General features: G+C 41.6%; 1 protein-coding gene across 2 annotated transcripts in view; it reads left to right on the forward strand.

Moving 5' to 3' along the window:
* The first annotated feature begins 11,213 nt into the window (after positions 1-11,213).
* Positions 11,214-24,051, forward strand: part of GRIK3 (glutamate ionotropic receptor kainate type subunit 3) — an 861,495-nt gene continuing 848,657 nt past the window's right edge. For both annotated transcript variants that reach the window (XM_068269053.1, XM_068269054.1), the window contains exon 1: positions 11,214-12,003. In XM_068269053.1, coding sequence (XP_068125154.1) covers positions 11,889-12,003 — 115 coding nt within the window. In that variant the 5' untranslated portion in view covers positions 11,214-11,888. The remainder of the gene's footprint in view (positions 12,004-24,051) is intronic.

Genomic DNA, 24,051 nt, shown 5'->3' on the forward strand with positions numbered 1-24,051 from the left:
TCTAATTACACTCCCTGATTGATGTATACCCATGCAAGACGTTTTAAAGCACTTTAGGCCTGCAATTTAGCATTCAATGTGATTTCTGCCCTTAAAATGCTGCTTTGCGTCAAATCCAGATTTTTCCCTGGGACTTTGGGCATGTATCCCACTCCGCCATGCCCCCCTCCAGGTGTTAGACCCCTTGAAACATCTTTTCCATCACTTTTGTGGCCAGCATAATTTTTTCTATTTTTGAAAGTTCGCATCCACATTGAAGTCTATTGCGGTTCGCGAACTTTTCCGCGAACTGAACCTTCCGCGGAAGTTCGCGAACCCGGTGCGCAAACCGAAAATTGGAGGTTCGCGACATCTCTACAGCCAGGATATGACAAGCGCTCTGTGCGAACCTTCTGAGGAAATTAAATTATATCTGGACTTGTACCCCCAGGCTACAAATCAGACTATATAAGTCGGCCTAAGTCACAAATCATCTTCTCCTGGAGGTAGTGCATAGCTAGAGATGATCCTGATCAGAAATTCATGTCCTCCCACGACCAAGTTAGACCTCATACTGGTAACGTTTGATTCCCGTTTTTATTTTTGCAAACTGTATTGTGTGTCTTTGTAACTGTTACTTTGTTTTTGTAAATATTTTGTATATATTACTTTCTGCACTGTTCCACCTTTTTTCTTGAATATTAAATATTTATTTAATAAGTTTGACTTCTGCTGTACTAGCCAAAGCCCATAGTCTGGAGAGACTGCAGTGTAATTTGCGTTACAAGTTCAGTGACTGATTGTGCTTTGCTACTGTGTGATTACATTGTGTGTGTGTGGCGTTCTCATATTTTGGCCTAAAGCGCAAAGCTGACCTAAATATGAAAACGCTGGACTGAATGCAGACCACTTGACAGCAGAGTGGGAATTGTTGAAGTGTCTAGCAGCAGCTAGTGGTGGCAGTGAGAAGTGTTTTTGAGGGGTGACAGCCTTGTGTTAGCTTGAATAAGGCTGCTCCCCTCGCGATCTAATCTAACCCCCAGTCGGGAACCATCTCTGCAGGCTTGCCATGGGGCCGGTTCCTGACACTTATGTGTAAGGTACTTCTAACTACTACTGCACACCAGATACACCCCACAAGACCTGCTAGTTTGTAGATGCTCTTATCTGTTGGCTATCATTACAATGTAATGTAAGTGATCATTCAGATCCCCACCCTTGTTAATTTTTCTTGCTTCCAATTTATCACCTTTGAGCGTTGAACCTTGGTGCTTTCACATAGTAATACCCATAGCAGACATATTTCAAATGTACTCAGCTTACTAAAATTTGATTGGTCAGTATGTGTTACATTGTTTTACTAAAAAGTATTTTAAGTACAACAGGCTCTCCAATTAATTTTGGGGGTTCAAGAATAAGGATAACGCTCAGCTTGGTCTTGTGTGGTCATGTGAGAAGACACCAAATTTTAAGTTTACTAGGTTTATACAATTTACATAGCATAGAGATTAAGCTTGCTTAATACATGCAATGCATACATAAAATGTACAATAGTCAATAACTAAATTGCTACGTAAATTGTGTAAACTCAGTAAACGTAAAGGAAGCCTGAGATGAAATACATCTCGGGTTATATACTTATCTGTGACTTCCTCTAGCCACCTTGAGGCCATTTGTTCCATCTCCATGTCCCTGGGCCACTCCTGCCCCTGCAACCACGTAGGTGCGCATGCAGCCTGGCCGTGCACGCATGACGAAGCCCGACACGGCGACAGTACCGGGCCATCCTGTGGGGGGCAGGAGCGGCCCAGGGACACGGTGAGGGTCCGAGCTGCCTCAAGGGTTCTAGAGGAAGACTCAGGTAAGTATAAAACCTAAGATGTATTTTATCTCAGGTACACTTTCATGTTTGCTGTCTGCACACGTTAAGTGTACCAAGGTTTTATGAAAATACCTTAATGTATCTTCATTCCCAAAAAATCGGATTGATTGCTTTCCATGTAACTCGGATGAAATCCAATTCTCTTACCTGATGTTCCTGTCATAAGCTCTTTTTCTTACAGATATCAGACATAAAAAGTGTAATCATTTGGGAGAGAAAAGGAATAAAGGGAACACTCATACACAAACAGATTCTTATATACTCAACAGGTTGTAAGGTACACTTGTAGGAAAAAAAGTGCCCCAAATAGATACTTACCTCAGTAGATATTCCAGAGGCTTTGTCCATCCCCCTCTACCTCACCATTCAAGCACTCTGGCTTTTCAAACCCCCACGTCAAGGGTTTGTTGACGGAGTGTGACCACACTGTGCAGGCGCAGAAGGGCTCCTGCCTGTGCTGTAGCACGGAGCCACTCAGGCTCAGCTTTTTCCACCAAGCACAACAGGCTCCAAGCTACTATGCAGGCACAAGTTATCCAGTGTGGCCATGCTCGTTCACATATGAGAGCATGGCCATGAACTTTCACAGGATCCTGGGTAGCAGCCATGGTCTGAAGAAAGACATGGGAAGCTTCAGAAGGATTCATATTGCTTTAGACCATGGACCAATGGTGAGTACTGTGGGAGCTTCAAATATGAAGTACTTTACAGTGACAAATGTTCTGGCAAGGAGTGATAGGGTAAGCGGATAATAGGCAATGCTGCTTGGGGGGGGGGGGGGGCAACTGAGCGCAAGGACCAGTGGACTAGGACCCTTCAATCAAGAATTAAAGAAGAAGAGGGAAGAAGTAAAAGAAGAAAGAAGTAACAGATGAAAAAACAGAGTCATTGAGAAGAAGAGGTTTTTTTTTTTTGCCCCCTAAAACGTTTAACTTATATTATCATACAATAAGAAGTTATAGGGTCAAAATTGACCTTCTATACCTGGTTACCTGGAAGGAACAGGACATCCGTGAGTCCCATTATTATCGGGAGCTCCCAGATTCCACATAAGCCCTCCAGGACATATACACCCCCACCTCCTCCAGGTCACCCTCCTTCCCCTACTTACGGGGGGAGGACAAGGGCTCTGTAGAAGACAGGGAAGCTTTGTCGCCCTTCTATTACAACCTGCCCCTCCCCCCCCCCCCCCCCCCGAAAGCAAGTACCATTTGGGCTGGTGTGTCCAGTATGGTGGAGCCAGAGGCAGGGTGACTGTAGAGGTAATGAAAGTTTAAAAAGGGGTGGAGCATGCCATTTTTTTGACTATTCTGTTTTTTTATCTGTCATTGCTTTCTTCTACTTCTTTCTTCCTTCTCCTTTAATTCTGGATTGAAGGGTCCTCATTTGCCAGTCCCCGCAGCTCGTAAAATGTCCGCGCTGTATTGCTTCCAGCCCCTCGCTGTCTGCAGGTGGACCAGGATGACTCTCAGTGGTCTACCTAGTGGGCGAATGGGGAGCCCCAGTGGGAAGTAGTAGAAGTAGTGCTAACTGCTCTATACCGACACTAAGGGGAAAAAATTCTAGTAGTGTAAGAAAAGGTAAGAACCTCCATCAAGTCCAGTGATACATGGTCAGTAAGGCAGGAAAGAGGGAAAGATACTCACCAGCTCACCCACTACACACCATACGAAGGCCCTGCCCAAGAGCATAGAGACAGACAGAGATGGTCAATGAGATTCTAAAAATTAATGCTTGCAAGAAAACCTATTGGAAATACAGTATAGTCTTGTTATTGTAAACTCCAACAGACCAGGAAAAGTGCTTTACTATATCAAAAGTTTACAATATCAGAAATTGTCCTAGAAATGGCCCAGCTTACCGTTGTACATTCTCTGCTGGAACTCTGTCCTCCAGCGCTTGGAACGCGGAATTCAGGTGAGTAATTATCCGCCTGCCGCGCCTACTTGCCATTGATATTTGGAGGGGAGAGAGGCAGAAGGAGGGGACCTAGGTGATGGAGGGGGGGTTCTGGCCCCCCCTCCCCGCTGCTTTCCCCACTGCCGCTCCTGCTTCCCCCTCCTGGGGCAACTACACTAGCTTCACTGGGGCAACTATACTACCATCACTGGGGGCAACTATACTAGCTATACTGGGGGCAACTATACTACCTACCTGGGGGCAACTGTACTAGCTACACTGAGGGCAACTATACTATCATCACTGGGTGCAACTATACTACCTATACTAAGGACAACTATACTACCTACATTGGGGGCAACTATACTAGCTTCACTGGGGCAACTATATTAGCTTCATTGGGGGCAACTATACTAGCTATACTGGGGCTAACTATACTACCTACAGAGAAGGCAACTATACTATCTATACTGGAGGCAACTATACTACCTACACTGGGGGCAACTATACTACCTACACTGGGGGCAACTATACTAGCTACACTGGGGGCAACTATACTAGCTAAGCTGGGGGCAACTATACTAGCTAAGCTGGGGGCAACTATATTACTTATACTGGGGGCAACTATACTTGGACAACTATACTACCTATATTAGGGCAGCTATACTAGCTATACTGGGGCAACTATAATAGCTAACTATACTGGGGGGAACTGTATTACATATACTGGGCATACTATGCTACCTCTACTGGGGCAACTATATTACCTATACTGGTGGCACCTATATCTGACATTAGCTGACGTGGCACACTTAGTATGCCGTATTCACTCCCCTGGGGGGGAGTTGTCTTATAACACCTAGCACCGGGTGTCAAATGCTCTAGGTACGCCACTGCAGCAGACCATGGGTTTCACACTGACATATGACACATGCATTGCCCACTTTTTACTATATCCAGAGTCAGCATCACGTAGGTCCCAAAAAACATGTTTACTATAACAGAAGTTTTATTATATCCGAGTTTACTATACCAGGCGTTGTTCCCATAGACTTATAATAGAGATTGACCAGGACCTGGAGAGGCAGTTTACTATACCCGAGTTTATTATAACAAGATTATACTGTAGTATGCAGATCTTCTGATTGGTGCAGGGCCCGGCTGGCTGCAGTGTCACTCAAAGGAGACATTTGCTGCCTGGTAGGGATGATCAGAAAGAGCAAATTCCGTTCCGCTGGAATTGCGGAATCCCACCATCATTTCTCTTTCTCTCTCTTCCTCCTCCTCCCTTGTCTTGTTTTCCAGGGATTTGTAATATGTCAAAAGCAAGCTCACATATATTGGCCAGGAATCGAACCCAGGTCAACTGCTTGGAAGGCAGCTATGCTCACCACTATACCACCAACACTACATGCTGAATTTGTAGTCTGGAAGATTCCAGGGCAAGGGTGGGAAGGATGAAAAGCTAGGTGGCCATGCAAACATTCCTGCTAACCTAAAGCTTACTTGTGTCTTACAACACATTGGCTTAAGACTTTACCAAATCCAATGCTCCAATATGGGGAAGCTTCTCTGTTTGCTGTTTTTGTTTTTTAAGTGTGGAGTCACAGTTTACTTATCTCTTGAACTACAAGAAAGGCCCAGGAGTAGTCATAGCTACCGTAATATCTATGTTACGGCAGGGCCCTTATTACACTTTCTCTTACAGGGCTATGGAAACCGTTTGCCCATGCAATAAATCGAGGTGCAAAAATTAAATCATGCCTAGCAGAGGATGGTTTAATAAATCAACCTCTGGGTTATGGGCCCAGCACACTTCCACTGCACCACTCTGCTTACATTTGTATACAATCTTCAAGTTTAAGAAGGGTACATTAGTTGAAATAGTTACACTACAATCTCTGTTACAGCAAGGCCCTAATGACACTTTCTATTAAAGGACTTACGAGGCCAGTTTTAGAAGAAAAAAAAAGTTAGATACCTGCATCAGTTTGTAAGGCACGGAGGACGCCGTCCACGCCCTCCATGCCGTTTCGCCGAGTCCCTGCCGCTCAGTAGCCCCCCGAACGGCCCCCCAACCACACTGCCCGGGTCGGGCTCTCCAGCCTGCAGAAAGATGGCCGCCGGAGCTGGCCGCGGCTGTGCAGTCCGCATAGCCGCGAGTGTGGCTGCGCAGCTCTAGGGCCAACCCCCCGATCCACGTAACAGGCTGTTTCCTGTAGCCCATGTGGTAAAGCAAGGTGTAAAAAACAAAGTACACCTAGCAGAGGATGGTTTCGATCCATCAACCTCTGGGTTATGGGGAGAGAGAGAGAGAGAGAGAGATTTGAGAGAGAGAGAGAGAGAGAGAAAGAGATTTTTTTCTGCCGGAATATCTGAAAGCATCCCCTAGAAGTTATCCTGTTGTTTAAATTTTTTCTAGGGGTTTTCTTGTGATTGGCGAACAAAATTCCGCATTCCACCGGAATTACGCATTGTTCAGCGGAATTTCCGCTATAGCTCTATGGCAATTCTGTTCTGATGCGACGGAACGGAATCATGAAATTCTGTCCAGAATCGCGGAACACGGTGAGCGGGATGCTGCCTGGTCTGTGAGTGACTAGCTTGTGCTAAGATTCTTAATGGCTGCCTGCACAGTGGAGATGCCAGAGGATATGCTAAAAGCCACATAGAGTGAGGTCAGAAAAGAGAACTGCACTCCAGCAGGTTATATCATTTACTCAGAATGTTTTTTTTTTTTTTTTTTCGCCTTGCCAGGCTGGCAATTCTGAACCTAAGATGGAGATTATAGCTGTATTTATACTCACTTAAGGCAGTGGATCCATCGCCATCTTCTCCGGCCTTAAGTTCTCTTGAAAAACCTCCCGGTAATCCGGCCACACACGCTCTGAAGCGCATGTGCGGTTTGGCCATGCACGCACCCCCCATCATGCTCCTGCTGCCGCCTGCTGGGAGCGTTCTGTGCCTGCACCATGCCGCACATGTGTAGAAGCACCTGAATGGCCGTGACTGGCTGGATTTTCAAGAAAACGGAGAGGATGGCAAGGGACATCATGCACCTCATGAGACTGGAGGAAGCCCCCAGTGAGTATGAATACAGTTATGATGGACATCTCCCTTTAATGACATCCCCCACATTGGCTAAGGACCCATTTCCACTAATGGTAGCCATATACCTGGTGACTAGGTGGCCAATTGACCATCCGATAAGATTAATATAATCAAATCTGATGAAAATCGGTGCCGCCTAGAGAACATGCCCGATCGACGATGCTACCAATGTTGGACTGCATTTGGTTGCATGTATGGATCAGACATGCTGCAAGATCTAGGGACGCCATGCTCGATCAGATGTGTTGTGGTAATGGCTTGCATTATCAGAATGAATGCAACAGAACCCGGCACTGCCCCCCCCCCCTAGTGTAAAATGTGCCTGCCCCACCCTGTGCCCCGTGCAGTATACTCTACCTGTTGGTGTCCACCACTGACTCCGTGCTCCATCCACATACAGGCGCCCCACGTAGTTGCCATGTATATGTGGATAATTGTGTGATGTCACACACGTGTCCACGTTATGCCAGCAACCACGCATTGCGCGTTTTTGTGGACGGAGTGCGAAACCAGTGGCGAACCACAACAGGTAAAGTATTTATGCATGGGGCATTGAGGTGGGAGAGACATTTAACACTAGGGGGACAGCGCCAGGGCCGGTGAATGTTGCATCACAAGGCTATTCCCCAAGAGATTTCATGCTGAAATCGATTGGGGGGGAGGAAGTTTCCGGCATGGGGGAGGGGGGGGTGACACCATGAGTTACAGCACCGGGTGACTCCAACCTTAGTGATGCCACTGCTTCCTACTAATGTTTACTGACCCAGCTCTGACATACATATAATTTGCAAGAAAATGGCATGCAAGACTGGATTATTAGCATCTCACTGACCATCTCTGCTGAATAGTTAGTTGAGATCTGTCTAAACAGACTCTACTCCTGTGTGTATGACTGTGGCACATGGCATTTTGTCTGAAGCTCGACACAAAACAACCCTTCCTTCAATAATACTTGTATTATCATAATAATACATTGTATTGTATCATACTTTTATTGCACTGAAAATGTAACACCAGAGATGCGCTAGGATCCTGGAAGATTATGGGCTCCCCTGAATAATGTGCCACTGTTAAATGTGAGCACAGTCATGCATCCAAAAGTGGGCATGGCCATGAGGAGTCATGGGCAGAGCCAAATGTACATGAACTTAGCAGCGGCGTAGTTCAAAGACCAAAGGTCTGCCCAGCAAAACGTTGACTGAAACCCCTTCACCAGCAATAAAAATAATGCCCTAGTCCCCATATAAACAGCCATATGAGATGTAATAAAGCAGACATTTAACATCCACTTCTTATATTATTAACCACATCCCCCCAAAGGGGTTTTTACCCTAACGGACAAGAGCAATTTTCACCCCTTTCATTTGCCAATACCTTAATCACTACTAATCACAATGAAATGATCTATATCTTGGTTTTTTTTTCACCACCACATTAGGCTTTTTGGGGTTGATATTTGTCTTCAGTAATTAATTTATTTACTATGCATTTTAAGGGGAAAAACAATGAAAAAATGAAAAAAATACACTATTTCTCCAATTTCATCCCCTATAGTTTTAATATAAACACTGCTACTGTAATAAAACCTACACATTTTATCTGCCTATTCATCCTGGTTATCACAAGATTTTAATGATGTCCCTAGTGCAAAGTATGGTGACAATATATTATTTGGAGTGCGCACATGCGCACGCAGGAGCATGCATGAGCACACGTGCACGCGCACAGCAGAAGCTGCACTGTTTGACTTATAAAAACGTCCTGGAGCCGTTTAGCAGGGCGTTTTTATAAGTCTGCTTGTCATTAAGTGGTTAAGTGGGCAGATCCCCCAAAAAACAATTAGACAGCATGTTACCCCAAACCAAAGCATCACATTTGCAACAAACATCACAGTTATCAGCATTCCCCTAAAAAAACATATTTAGGTAGTGCATCAGCAGAGCCAGGACATGGTCCTCCAGCACCCAAGGCTGAGACACCAAAGTGCGCCCCTCCATCCCTCCCACCCCAGCCGTCACACACTGATTGCTATTAGACTAAGAGGCAACCCAGGGTCCCCAACACCTTAATCTCTACTTATTTGGCTTTCAGTCACTGCCATGGATCCCCTTTTCTTATTTCTCTCTGCTTCAAACACAATAGGGGAATGATAGCTGAGTGAGTTGTGCGCCCCTTCCTACACTGCGCCCTGAGGCTGGAGCCTCCCTTGCCTCTGCCTCGCCCGGTTCTGTGTATCAGCTCTAATCAATATAATAAAGGCTCCTCAAATGGTGTAACTATCTGCCCCACAGCTTCTTTATATATATTATTCCTGGTGGAGAAGAGGAGCCTAATTTGGATCTAATGACTGTGCCAGGGTGGGGGGGGGGGACCCTGGAGAGCCTCTAAGTGTAATAGCAATCAGCGTGTGATGGCTGGGGTGGGGCGCATTTTGGTGTCTTAGCCTTGGGTGCTGGAGGACCTTGTCCTGGCTCTGGCTCCAAGGATGCCCCAGTGTAATATCGTATGAATCTTAAAGTAAGAGAGTTGCTTGCCACAGTTATTTCTTCTATAACTTATTTATCATAGCTAATTTATGCAGCCATTTTCTTTCCTGCATTGGAGTAGCTCCTTGCTTGTGATATCAGCACAATGGACAGCAACTCTCAAAACTCCTGCAGAGTCCTCCTGGCAATCTGAACAGTAAGTTTGCCCTGCTGTGCTGACTTTATTTCACCATGAAAAAACCATTATCTTCAGCTATGCAAAGTTTTCTGGGATATAGCATGTGTGGAGTGGGGGGGAAGGGGGGGGGGGGGTACTACTCAAAGCCAAAGTGGCTCTAAGTGGATAAAGGACATCTGAACTGAGAGGGATATATGGAGGCTGCCATATTTATTTACTCATAAACAATACTAGTTGCCTGGCTGCCCTGCTGATCATTTGCCTTTAACACTTTTAGCCATATACCCTGAACAAGCATGCAGATAAGGTGTTTGACTGAAGTCTGACTGGATTAACCACATGCTAATTTCAGGAGTGTGCTTCAGACACTACTGCAGCCAAATAAATCCGCAGGACTGCCGGGCAACTAGTATTGTTTAAAGGGAAACAAATATAGCAGCCTCCATATTCCTCTCAGATCAGATGTCCTCTCATGCCTTTTCACCCATATAGTGAAGATCAAATGATCATTGATCAAGTGGCTCCTAATGTTACTGTGAAAAAAATAGCAATGCTGTATACATTATAGCAATATTTCTGTAGTTGCAGGGGCGTAGCAATAGGGGGTGCAGAGGTAGCGACCGCATCAGGGCCCTTGGGCCAGAGGGACCCGAAGGGCCCTCCCTTAACTACAGTATTAGCTCTCAATTGGTCCTGTGATCATAATAATTACTTCAAATAGATACTTTGAATAGTGGTAATCATTTACAAACTGTTCCCCATCCCCTTCTTGCACCTCTGACACTGTAGTAGCCATTGGCAGGTTTTGGTGCTCCATATCAATTGTTATGTATAGAGTGCTTGGGGGGCCCCATTGTAAAACTTGCATCGGGGCCCACAGCTCCTTAGCTACGCCACTGTGTAGTTGCCTACCAGACCTAAAGAAAAAAAAGGGGACAGTATCTATAAGCATAGGCTTCAGCATCCCACAATATACAAGCTTTCAACAATCCTCTGCCTGCATCTCCATTTAGAACACAAACGTAAAGTTTCACAAATAATCAGTGAATGAGCTGCCCCTCTCCATGAATCTTCCACAGTCTCCCCTCTCTAGGGAACGCTCTCCGCAGCCGTAATGAACTAGCTGCTATACCTTTAACAGCATTACTGTCATCATTTGTTTTGAAACAAATTACAGCGCACAGTATGTATGCATTGCACATTTTATATTTGCTGTCATTGTTTCAATTGCCTGCTAATGTTTTCCTCTTGTAAGTGTCTTCCTTTAACAGTGATTTGTGGCATTGCTATTTTCAGTATTAACTTTATGAGTTTATTATTATATTTTTTTAAGCTTATTTGTACAAAGACCGTCTAAGATAAACAATCCTTTCTGTCACACGACACTGTAAGGTTATTAACATTAATGATGCTATTTATAGTCAGACAATCACTTAGTAACCCTGTCCTGATGATTAAGTATCAGTCCCCTAATCATGAAACCACACCTCCTTTGCACCCTGTGAGCCGGAGAGCTTCTCTGCTGCACGGGTTAGCTCACATTGTCCATGCCAAGCTGAAGCTGGCACGCTACCCACTCCATGCAAGTAGCTTGCTAGGCAAAGGGAAGGGGGCAGGCAGAGCTGTCCAGCATCAATTCAGCACTGACACCCCCTTTTTTTTCCTAAGGTCCTAACAATCCTTTGTATCCCAGCATCACCCCGTTGTTTTTGTGTGTACTCGCAGTCCACCCATCCACTCCTAAAGACTACATACAAGTGCAATGAATTGTATTCACCCACTGAACAAATCACAGTCATGAGATGGTAGCTGCTTTGCATGTGGAGCAGGCAGGCTGCCTCAGTGTGTCTGCTTTTGTCAGTCCAATTCTCTCACTTGTGCTAAATCTCTGAAGCCAGAGAAGGGAATATACATTTTTTTTCTCCTTCAGCTGCAGGATGGCTCTTGCTGCATCTGTCTTTCCTTCTCCACAAGCCCCAGGGAGCTCCTGATTTCCTATGTCTGGGATTCCACTCCACAGCTTTGCTAAGGACCAGTTGATAGCATCAATGAGGACTGCATCTAAGCATCTAGTCTCCAGCAGGTGAATGGGACTGGGAGAAGCAGACAACAGTACAACACATGTAAATGAAGTCTTTTTTTTTTCTTTTCTTTTTTTCAATGTGGTTAGTAGAAGCATTTCATAACCTTTGATTTCATCTGCTGAGGCTTGGGGATAGTCTGCTAACATGTGCAGTGCAGAGGCATTCAACTGTGACTGTTTTGGGCTATCACTGGAATCTTAAAAACCACCAAGGAAGTCCCAGGGAATCCCATATTAACTAAACTTCGTGGGGATTTTTTGTTTCTAACAATGACACATTACTGGTCCTCTTTTCGGAGTATGGTTTTAAAATACTGGGCAGTTTTGCTCTGCTACATCATCTGGTTTCAGGACTGTCACGGAATGCCACATGTTATTCGCATAGGTAAGTCTTGCTTGCCATTTATTCCTTCTCCTGTTTCTCTGCCACCCGTGTGTGCCAAACGATGCAGCAGGGAAATGCCAAGCTGTGCTTACCCCTGCTTTAGTGAAGGGGTTAACTGCATGATTCTCTCCAGAGTAACCTCTTTGAGATTCCTAGCTGCGAACTCTAGATTGAAAGAGACGACTTATCCGGGCATATGAGCTCTCCAGCTTTCTTGACTGTCCGGGTTCTACATTTTGATGACATCTGCATACACCTGCCCAGCTCTGTCATTCCCATACTGCAGTTTATTTAAGCTCTCTCCCTAAGGACACAGATGTAGGCACAGTCGCATGCCCATAGGTCTTGTGGAAATGCAGAGTGTGGCTATGGTTGATAACTTTCTTTGCACCATGCTATGCGACACTTAAATAAAAGTTGCCTATTTGAACACAGAGAACAGCAATTGTCAGAGAGGGAATCAGGCACTGAAAGGGTGAGACTTGCAATAGCACAAAGTGCTTTGATTCAGAGCACATGGAGAATCAAGTGCAGTAGCTTCTCTTTTGAGATGCTGTCATTGCATTCTACGAGCAGATGTCTAGTTTCTAAACAAAGTGGCAATGTTTTCACCTATTGTCTACAGTGATGCTTCAGATCAGATCAGCAGTGAATTCCGCTCTCAGTGCTGTCTTCTTTGTGTTGTTCTTCTAGAGAACTGTGATAGTCTGTGATAAGTCACGCAGTTGTTTCCCCCTTTCCTAGCAGATTAACTTTGTGTTATTCACCCACAAGCAGCTAAGGGGGATGTGGGAAGCTTCCTTGCTCAAAAATCCTGTTAAGGTTATAGACTGTGGTGTCTCTTTACTTATTGACCTTGGAGGTGCACTAATCTCTTCTCTCCCCAAGGACAGGCTGTATGCTAAATTAGGTTAACAGCTGCATTTTACTGAGTACTCAAAAAGAGCAGTCCTACCAAGATCCCCTTACTGATGAGGGCTTTGGGCATAACCGCTTTATATGTGACATGTGTCAGTAACTTAAATTATGTTTACATAAAGGCCTGCAGAGTGGCATGTGTGCATGTAAGCAAACCTACTTCCTCAAGAGTTACTATGTATATTACAAAGCGGCATGCGGTCATACTTGTGTGTTAAGGATATTTTGACTATTTTATTGGTCATTTACTAATTGTATTAAAGTGTTAAAATCTATTTAACATGCTGAATTTTACCAACAGATAGAACACTTTATGTTGTTGTGTGTAGCCAATGTATGTTGTTTTCTGCTGAACCCACAAGAGACAGAAAACAAAAAGTACAGCCGGTTTGCCAAAACACTTCAGTGATTGTCAGTTAACAGAGGAAGAACATTCTATTTGCAGTTATGCCATCCTCCAGTGGATCTTCCCCTTTATAAATGTATTTTATCATAAGCAATGCATTTTTACAGGTCTTTTATAACTGACAAAGGAGTGCCTTAGCCAGAGAGTAATTTCTTCCAGATTTCAGGTCTGGGGCAGGTGGAAATGAGATACTTTGCAAGCAATTTATAACATTTAGTCAAGATGGGGGGAAAAAAACCTAAGGAGTTGGTTAAAGTAGTGTGTGGTTAGTTTTCTGAAATGTATTTGCTGCAGTGGAATGTGTGGCAGCATTGCAGGGTATAGCTTGATCCAGCCATAGCAAAACAATGCAAAAAAATATATAGGCGTGTTTTTTTGATGTCTGTGGTAAGGTTTTATATTTGTATTTCTTCATGCTAAACCCAACTCATGGATAGGCAGCATTATTGTTTACTGTAAAGCTATCAGTGATTAATACTTTCAGAACACCAGTCCAATGCTGAATTTATGTTGGGAATTGTCGCCGTCACGGGAAAAAGGCTTGTTTTCATACCTAATCATTAGTCTTAAATACACTCAATGTTGCAGGTCTGTTTAAAATAATATTTTCCCACTGCTACTTGCTTCAGTGTTCCCCAATAAATATGCAATAGTGTTGCTTCTATAAAGTGATATGGCTCTTCCACATTGAAACTGCCCTCCTTCCACCCCTCAGTGCTGAAAAGCATTGCTTTTCACTTACTAGGTCAATAACCTGTTGGTCACAATAGGTCTGATAAACTCAGTGTTATATTACTTCTAGATACTGTGTTAACATTGTAGGGGGCCACGCACCATCACGAGCTGATAGTGATAGTTTATCAAAGGTCAGAGAGAAGAAAGAGGCTTGGGGCTTCCACCTGACTGACATGTCATCAGGAAGGCCAAAGAACAAATGGGCTTTCTAGCTGCATGGCTTAGAATAACAGAATAAAAAGATCATTTATACAGGAAAGCCCAGTCAGTTCTGAAGAGCTTGATGAACAACATAAAAAATGTAAGAGATTTCTTCTACTATACTAAAGGCTATAGCGCTGAATACTGACTACAGAATTACATCTTGTGCCAGGTAAATGGTAGAGCCAGTGGGAATTCCAACTACAACATACTAATAGGTATTGATGGACGTCTTAGTCTGCATGAAATTATTAATAATATTAATATTATTGTAATTATTATTTATTAAATGCAAACTTTCCACAAAGCATGACAAATGTTCCTTATACTCTCCCTCCTTAAAAAAATATAAAAAAAATGCCTCAATTATTTAGTGAGTACATCACTTGTTTTCATGGGTGATCAAAAATATTTAATTGTAAAAAAATAATAATAATAAAAATATTAATTGTGACCACAATTTTTAAAAGAAAGGAAAAGTATGACTCACCTTTAGAAACCTAATAAAGAACTCAATTTGTTCAGTGTTTCAAAACAAAATCCATCAGCACAGAACTTTACAAATATCCCCTATGGACACCCTCCTACAGCAAGAAAACCACTTCTTATACCCATGCATGTCCCCGTCAAGGACATCATCATACGTTCATTTACATGCCATTTGACGCAAGTTCTTTGTTGTCAGTTAGTAAACATAAAAGTGACTGTTAATATGTACAAAGACTAGTAACTGCATTGCTCAAACCCACAATGCAATATAATTTGTCAATGTAAGAATGAGAGCTGGGAGCTGTGTCTGAGGTAAATGAGTAATCTATGTGTCAAGGTGAGGACCCCGATGCATTGCTGCTTCTCTGATTTTTAGCACTCTCTTACTTTCCAATGATTCTTGAGATCTCAACTTTCATTTATTCTCCTTTGCTCTTTGTATTCATCTAGCTTCACTCCACAATATTGCTTTCTTTTCTCTAGTGCACTACCACACTGTATGAAAGAATTTGTTATCTGCCAATCCTGCATTCCCCCACAATGTTCATAGAAAGCCAAAGAGCACCAACTTGGTGCCTGCTTACAGCATTTACATTCTTCTGAGGTTATTAAGAGTTAATCAACAGATGCTCTCAAGCAGGGCCACACAGTTTTATATTCCACTTTTGTAGGATATTTATTACAGTCTTCCTTTAATATAGACATTGGAAGGCAATAATCTGCATCTTACTACGTTGTTAACCCTTCCTCAATGGAGGACAAGCAATGTGGTGCTAAGAAACATAAATTACAGGAAGAGGAAATTGTTAAAAAACAACATGGACTCGTTGTTTCTTTATTTTTATCCAGTTGCCTAAGACTTTAGAAAAACAAAGTATTCTAAATACAGGTTTTAAAGTAAATAGACCTAAGTATACCACTTTCTTCATAAAATATGCTTATAGGTGTTCGTGTAGCCATCGGCATACAGAGATTGTGGTAAAACAGGACTCTGGACATCTAGTTAGACCTTTAGCAATGTACATTCCAGGTATACGCTACAGTATGATTTCAGCAGTGTGAGGTGGTGTATTACTTCTACCACATGCTTTCAGCACTGTAGGTCATGCCAGAGTGAAGGTTTTCATGTCATGTACAGGCACACCAGGAACCTTCCACATCACTGCTGTGTATAAAGAGTTCTATGATGCTGTCATACATAACTGAAAAGATTGGAAGCCTCTGTAGGCACAGCGACAATGTGCAGGTGTTTGCAAGCATTCTTACTAATGGGCAACAGCAACCACACCCTGGCCTTGACCCATTCATGTTGGCTGCATGTTGGATTACTGTTTGGCCATTAGTGATATTTGCTCCCAAACTCCAAAAGCAACAACCACCTATGGAAGATGAGGCATGGTGAGCATCGTGTACTAACTTACCAAAATGAGCACAAAGAAAATTGGAATTGTACTTATTTACAGTGCATTACATTCAAGCTGTCTGTCACTTTTTCGGTTCAATGTGTGCGTAGCATCAGTTGTGTTCATATTATGATTTTTTTTATTCTATTATGGCTTAAGAAGGACATTTGAAATAATTTTTTATATATATTTTTGTTACCCATTATAAATGTGTACATCTATAGATAAAATACTTGTTCTAAAATAAAAACTTGGCCTATGGCTGTTTTTGGTCAGTAGCTCCAATGGGTGGCATCTGATACTTTTAGGAAAGAAAAAAAACATTTTACTCTATATCACCCCCTGGTGGTTGTATATATATATATATATATATATATATATATATATATATATATATATATATATATATATATATATATATATATATATATGTATATATATATATATATATATGTATATATATATATATATTCCCAGATGTGCAAGCAAATATAGACATTTTTATATTCCGAAGGACCCAAGGTTATAGATGCACATCCCAGATGGATGAAGAAATGTCATTTTTTCATAATTAAACTCAGTGGGCTGGATTAATCAAAGGAGGGATAAACAAAGATAGAATATAAGTGTAGCAATTGCTCAGAGCAACCAATTATTATTGTTTCGTTTAAAAGCTAAAACCTGATTGGTTGCTGTGGGGATCTGCATGTCTTTTTGTTCCAGTTTCCCATGCACCTGTCATGAAAAATCAGCCCAAGCAAGCCCAAGCCAATGCTATTATATTTATTGCTGTAATTAATTCTCATTTCAGCCTACTGATGAAGCATTATGGACAGAAATGCAAACATTACAAAACAGATATCTGTAAAATACCAAGGTTTTCTTGTGCACAGCATTCTGCTGCATTGTCCCTTAGCCATAAATTATTGCTAAAAGGGAGCTGGTGAGCTTTATGGTCTGCGGGCAACAGAGAAAAGCAAATCTGTGCTGCTTTGATGTGTTGTCAGCCTCCTATGTTTTATTTGCTTTTCATAATTTTTACTATTGTGATTTACAATTGTCACTGTGAGTTATGCCTTGCCTTCTCGATTGCCTTTGCCTTGCATATACTGCTTTCTAAATCACTAAGTGAATCTGTTTTAATCAGCACTGATTAGGCCAAGCCTTCTGCTGGGTTGACTGGACATTTTTTATCAGTTCATTGATTACTTACAGTACACTGGGAATAGGTCACGGACCAAATAACCTCGTTTGACAAGTGGATCAATTCAGATTGAATCACTTCATTTAACAAGTGGATCAATTGGGATTGTCAACTCCAGGCAATCATCTCAAGAAGCCAGTGATAATTTTTTCTTCACTTAACTAAATGTGCTATTCAGTTATATAAAGATTGTGTTTGGTTTCGCTTTCTGACAGGCACGTTTCTGGATTCAGATTAGATTTTTGTTCTTGGGCTTTAATTGATAAATTGAATCTATGGCTTGTCTCCAAAGCACATATGTCTGCATACTGCATGCATAGTGGTGTTAGGGCTAAGCTGCATAATTGGATAAAGATCATACACTATCAATACAGGAAAAAAGCATTGCAATAATCACTAAATAAAAAACAGCTGACATGAAAGTGACCTTGTCTCTATAGGAAAACACTATATTCTATAAAGCAGAAATAATGCAGCTCATGCACAAAAACTAACATTAGCAAAAAAAAAATAAATAAAGGTTGTGGATTTATTCTGTTTATTAAAAGACATACAGCTAAGTGGGTATTTGTCTGTTTAAATAGTCGCACTCCTCTATCCTTAAATCACTCATAATACACATAATAGAATGAAGGATTGTAAATTAAATTCTACCGCCAGCCTCACACTGGCTCCTCTGCCAGTCACTTTGGCTGTGGGTAAGGATAAATAAAGTATACTGTGTGATACATGACCAGCTTATCACAGGACTTTGCCTTATGTGAGAGTCAGCATGTCTTGCATGACCATTACAGAAGCCTTTTACATGGGTGGGCTGGCCAGCCCCTTTCTGTTTGACATACAAATCAGTGTTTGGCATGGGGACCTCCCAGGAAAGATTCAAATGAATCACTGTGTTACTACTTACTTATATTTTGTTCCAAGGTTTGCAGTTATAGCTGTACTCAATGTGATCCATTTTTAATAAGAACCAGCTTATTATTGCACAATATGAACGATAAAGTGTTACTCAGTGTTGTTAAAATATCTGAAATTGCGTCTCTGCTCATTAATCTAATACATCTGTATTGTTGATTTTAGCCTATTTGTAAGATAGCGCCTGCAACCCCAGTTTGTACAGTAATAGCTGTTACTCTGTACCTGATTGTAAACTAGCCACTGTGTAGTGATCCTAGCAAAGTGAGCTTTTAAAAATGTTTCCTCTGCCACATGTAGAATTTCCAGCAGTATTCTCCTGAGGCAGATTGTTGCCAGCGCTTCAGAACCCATTGGGGGTAGAGCATGATGTGTTTACAGCAAACAATAGACATCATTGTAGGTTAAAAAAGTAGTCAAATCAAATTTAAGTATAAGCATTAATGATCAGAGTCTCATTTTTAGATTTTTTTTGACAGTCTAAAGTATATGTTCACTAACACTTTAATTGCTGCTTCCGGTTGCTACTTGGCAGCTTATTAAAGTTTAGTGGTCACAGGCAATTTAAAGTTGCTCTAATTATGAGGTTTAAAGGTTTAACAGAAAGCATGAACCACCGATTGGGAAACAAGGAGCAAAACTGACAAACTCTATACTTCCTCTTAAAACTAGAAATAGATATTTTACTCAACAGACTTTAAGTGTAAAATAAGTGAACTAGACTTTGCCTCATTCTGTCCTCCATGCAGAAACCGTATAGCTGTGTTTGTATTTGGTATTAATGGTGATAAGTAAATTGGTAAAAACAGCACAGCGGTGACAGTGATGTGCAGGTGTAAGTTGTAGTGGTCTGTAAAGCTTAGTAGCAACCACATGCGTACAAAATTGACTTTAGCAGTGTTACTCTGTACAGAGTCCATTTCCCAAATGTGATGTATCACGTGAAGCTCACTAAACCACTTGTCTAAAGCCATTTGCTTTTAGCTGGAAAAACCCCAAACATATTGATTTTCATTCAAGATCTGTCTGCCTCTACACTGGCACACAGAGGAATCTCCCAGAGACACAGTGACTGCTAGCTATTTGCAGGGACTGCATCCCTAACAATGTCAGTTTAGAGGGCACTGGAAGGTTAAATGTGCCTGTGCAAGGCCATATATGCATTTTAATTACTTGCAAGGTCTTCATAGGAAGTGTAGGGCCTAAAAGAACAAAAGTATAGACAATGAACATTGCTGGGGACTGGTAACCAAGAAAGAATGAAATGCATGGTATGAAACTGCAGTTGTATTAGAGACATCCTTACTATAAAAAAAAATAGTTGTGGTTAATGGGTTAGTGAAAACGTGACTTCAATATTTTTATTGCATATTACCAAAATGAACAGTGGAAAAAAAGTCACTTTACACAATGTGATTAGTTCAGTGTTCAATAAGTGTTAGATTGTAATGGACAGGGCTTTCTCTCCAATTATAGTTTGGTGTAGTGCTACATATCTCACAAGGTGTATTGTATGTCACTGTTATAACTATTATAATTATAATATGTACATGTTACTAAAAATTGACTGAAATTAAATTCTGGTTGTATAAATAAAAGATTGAAAAACAACAACAACAACAACAGACATACGTTTCACAGCTTCAGGCACTGCTTCCTCAAAGGCCCAGTGAAAGTTTCTTGTTATAATATTACTGAAGGCAAGCAGGAAATCGAAAAAAAAGTGTAATTCACAATTGTTCCTTAAATGGTTCAGAAAAAATCAGTAAATAGTAAAATAATCTTAACAGGTATGTTCCCATTGTTGCAAAAATATTATCTTCAAAGAGGAAGGGTCAATATTTTTAATGGTGCTAGGGGCTCCCTACCAGCCCTTTCAGTGCAGTCAGCAGCAAAAAACAGCATGCATAATTCTGGTAAGTAGGGATTCCACGGAAGTTTCGATTCCCACCAAAGCCAACTTCTGATCTTCCGTTTTTCTGATTCTCCATTTTAGCGATTTTTCATTTTTCCGATTCCTGAGGAGTAGTTTATGTGACATTTCTTTTTTCATTCAATGCGAAAAATTACCCCCCAAGAAACGGAAAATCAAAAATCAGGAAAAAATAAAAATAAAATCTTTCTAGTGATTGGTCTAAAATTACCACATTTGCTGATTGGCCCAATGCTTCCAAGTTCTGGGATTGGGCTAAAATTACTGAGTTGTGGTAAATTGGATTTTCGCGGAATATCCGATTTCCAAGTTCCGATTGGAAATATGTACATTTCAATTCTGCAGAATCCAAATGAGCATCCCTACTGGTAAGTTATGGCTGACTGAAAAGAGCTTTTTGTTGTTTATATAGCCTCTATTGGTGGTCACTTTAGGCCACTGCCCAAAAATGTTTATGTAAACCAGATGCCTTGACTTATGTCAGCCAGGACTAACCACATACTTGTTTCAGGGATGTGAATCAGAAACTAATGAAACCAAAGAGATCTGCTGGACATCCAGCAAACAAACATCGTTTAAAGGTAAATAAATATGGTGGCCTCCATAAGATTCCTTGTGTAAACAGACACAACCTTTTCATGAGTAATGGTACCAACACATTTGTTTAATCAACAGAGATAATTTTACCTTACTAAACAGTAATGCACAAAAATGGGAACATATATATTATTATTGCTTGTGTGTCATAGCTTCTGGGATTTTCTTTCAATTCCTGGCCCAACGATAGCTGGGACATAAATCTTTACCATAATGATATACAATACTTACCGGTAATTGCAGAATGTAAAGTACAGAAATTAAAACAATATCCGATGGTCGGGTCAATTTTTTTTGTATCCCCTTGTGGGAAGATTCCTTTACTACCTTACATTGCCATGGAAGATGTCATCTTGACCATTTTTCAAAAAAGGTAGTTACTGATTGTAATGTTGGCCCTCTACAACTAGTGGCTTCTGAATAACTCCCCAGACACAATAGTCCATAAAGGGAAGTCCAGGTACTTGTGCTATAGTGATGGTCATGTCTAGGAGAACTCATAAAGAAGCATTAGATTTTTTTTGATAGCTGATGAATTTGAAAAGCTCTGATTTGCTGTGATCACATATCTTATGACTTGAACAAATTGATCAAATGCTTCTCAATGAGTTATCCTAGACATTGCTTACCATCACCATTGTTCAATATACTATTTTACAGATAAGTGTCTGAAACTATTCTAACTGGAGGGTAAGCATTATTATTATAGCCTGAAGACTTCCATTCAAAAAACAAAAAAAACAAAAACAGGTCAAGATGGTGTGCTCCATATCTCTCTAACTAAAGTGTACTTTAATGCATTCTTCAAGCTCAACTGGGTAACATACTGGTACTTTGATGTGAGATTTGAGCTGTTTGACAATATTTGAATCCCAGCTCAAGCCAGGAGTAAGGAGTCATTGTGGGAGGTCCCGCATGATCCTGGTCACCTGTGAAGTGGCTACAGGTCTGGTGCTTTAAGACCGCTAGGGCTAAAGTGCAATATAATTGTTCTGTGTCTTATCTTCAAACTAATGTGTAATTACTGACATCTTTCTTTTGCCTGTATTGGCGCTATCATGCTGCTCAGTTAGTGATGTCAGCAGTGGGGTTACAATATCCACTGCAACTCTTGTGATTTTGGTGCTGGAGGGAGCTTTGGGGGCCTGCTCTTCCTCCCTCCCACCTTGCACAGCAAGCATGGTGAAGCAGTGTATGTGTACCTGCTCCAGCACTGCATGGAGTCTCCTCCTTTCTCGGCAGACATGACCTCTATCCTTGCATACTGTTGGTTCCTGATGCATATCAGATGATCAGGAACAAGGTATGCTTAATAAAGTAAGTGGCCGTCATGTTGGAGCAGGTAAATATACACTGCTATCTCCATTAACTCTGCATGGAAGAGGAAGGGAGCTGTGTTTTTGACTGTCAACATGCCAAGGGTTGTGTGGAACAAGGGTACATGATAATTTTGCTTGGGTGGCTAGGGGAAGGTGGTGGTGGTGGGGGGGTGGGGGAGTTACTCCCCTGGACATTAGCATCAGCACTATGCCCAGGATGCCAATAATTCATGGCATGTTTAAGCCTGAAATGCATAGTCTCCTCTCCAGTCATCTGAAAGAGTTCACTGTCAGACACAATCAATCCCTAATCATTTCTTTGTCTGCACAAGGTACACATCAATCCTTCCTTAAGAGATTTAATGCAAACCGTAAGTGGCCATAGAAAACTAATTAACAATTCACTTCAGGATTAAGATTAATCTCAACTTTAAAGCATTCAGCCTGATATCTTATTTGAATTTCTTTTTTTTTATTGGAGCAATGTGCACCTAAGATTGTGTATTGTTAATGGGTATAAATGTGACTCAAGATAAATGATCAATAATATAAATAATAATAAAAAATAGCTGTGAAATGTAAATAAAAGACCCTAAGGTTGATAACTCTAATGCTATTCACTCACAGGATTCTGATTTAAAGGTATGTTGGCAAAAGGACTGTAACCACAGGAGAGCAGCCCCTGCAGCTGCAGAGGGCCCTGAGCTATGAGGGGACCCTGACTACTAACATTCCCTTACTTCAGTACAGGAGTCCATCCTTCAGATGAGGTGTATTTGTGGCTACACATGTTATAGGTGTAAAGATCATGATGGCCACACTTGTTTTATGACCCTTGTGAGATGGGCCCCCAGGCTGTGAGGATTACCAGGGGTAGGCAAGGGTGTGAACATTAAGGTTCCCCATCAAAGTTTGGCTGAGCATGATTTGTAGGCTTGTTGGCAATGTTATCATCCTCTATAATAAGACCCCTGTGTCCCTGGGTGTGCCTGTCTCTGTGTAGCTGGGTCCCTGCTGTTTGCTACTGCGCATGTGCGCAGCACGGACTCAGACAGCCGTTGAGACAGGACGAGGCCAGTGATCCGGGCCGGCGTGTGCGCGGGCAGACGGGTGCGTGCACGTGGGTGTGTGGCCGGTGCGTGCGAGTGTGTGCGGCAGGTGCGTGTGCATGCGCATGTTCAAAAAACAAACCTAGAGCCCATTTTTAAATGGGCTTGGGTGTACTATTACATATATAATATGGGGTCAACATGATCCCATATTATGTACAACGCTGCGTAATATGTTGGCGCTTTATACCTACAATGAATAAATAAATAAATAAAAGTTGAATAGGTTGTTCAAATAAGCTCTAATATGAAAATGACGGTGAAATTGGGGGCGGATTAGTTAGTGATACTGTCATTTATATGTCCAGCATAAAGCAAGTATGGAATTTTCAACCACACTTAATATTTTTTGTGGAAGTGGAACAGAAATGACATGTCAGCGAGTATCAGATTCCAACGTACACCATACATTAATAAGGCATTGCGCTCACAAAGCAGTCAGTGCTTTCAAATGCCCTGTTCAAGATTCTCAAAGAGGATTATGTATGCTAGATTTAAATGTAGTTGCCTATCCTGGTAAACCTAGTTTAAGAGGAAATAATATTATAGAATCAAAGAATTAATACGTTATTCAGCTACCATTTACACTGAACGGAATCGGTGTGGCTTTATATACATTTTTTCCCCTCAGCTGCCTATTGTCATGACTGGTAGATTCCTACATGTGTTATTTCAACAAGCTGACCTACACATAAAGCAAATGGATTATGCAGCATGAACGGGGCACAATAGGTCAGACTGAGCTTACTCCTTTGCTTGTTGATTCTGAGCTTTGTGTTGACTAACATGATGATCTTTGCAAGAGCCTGGATCCCTAGT

Source organism: Hyperolius riggenbachi, chromosome 2 (genome assembly GCF_040937935.1).
Source record: "Hyperolius riggenbachi isolate aHypRig1 chromosome 2, aHypRig1.pri, whole genome shotgun sequence".
In the NCBI taxonomy this organism is placed as follows: Eukaryota; Metazoa; Chordata; class Amphibia; order Anura; family Hyperoliidae; genus Hyperolius; species Hyperolius riggenbachi.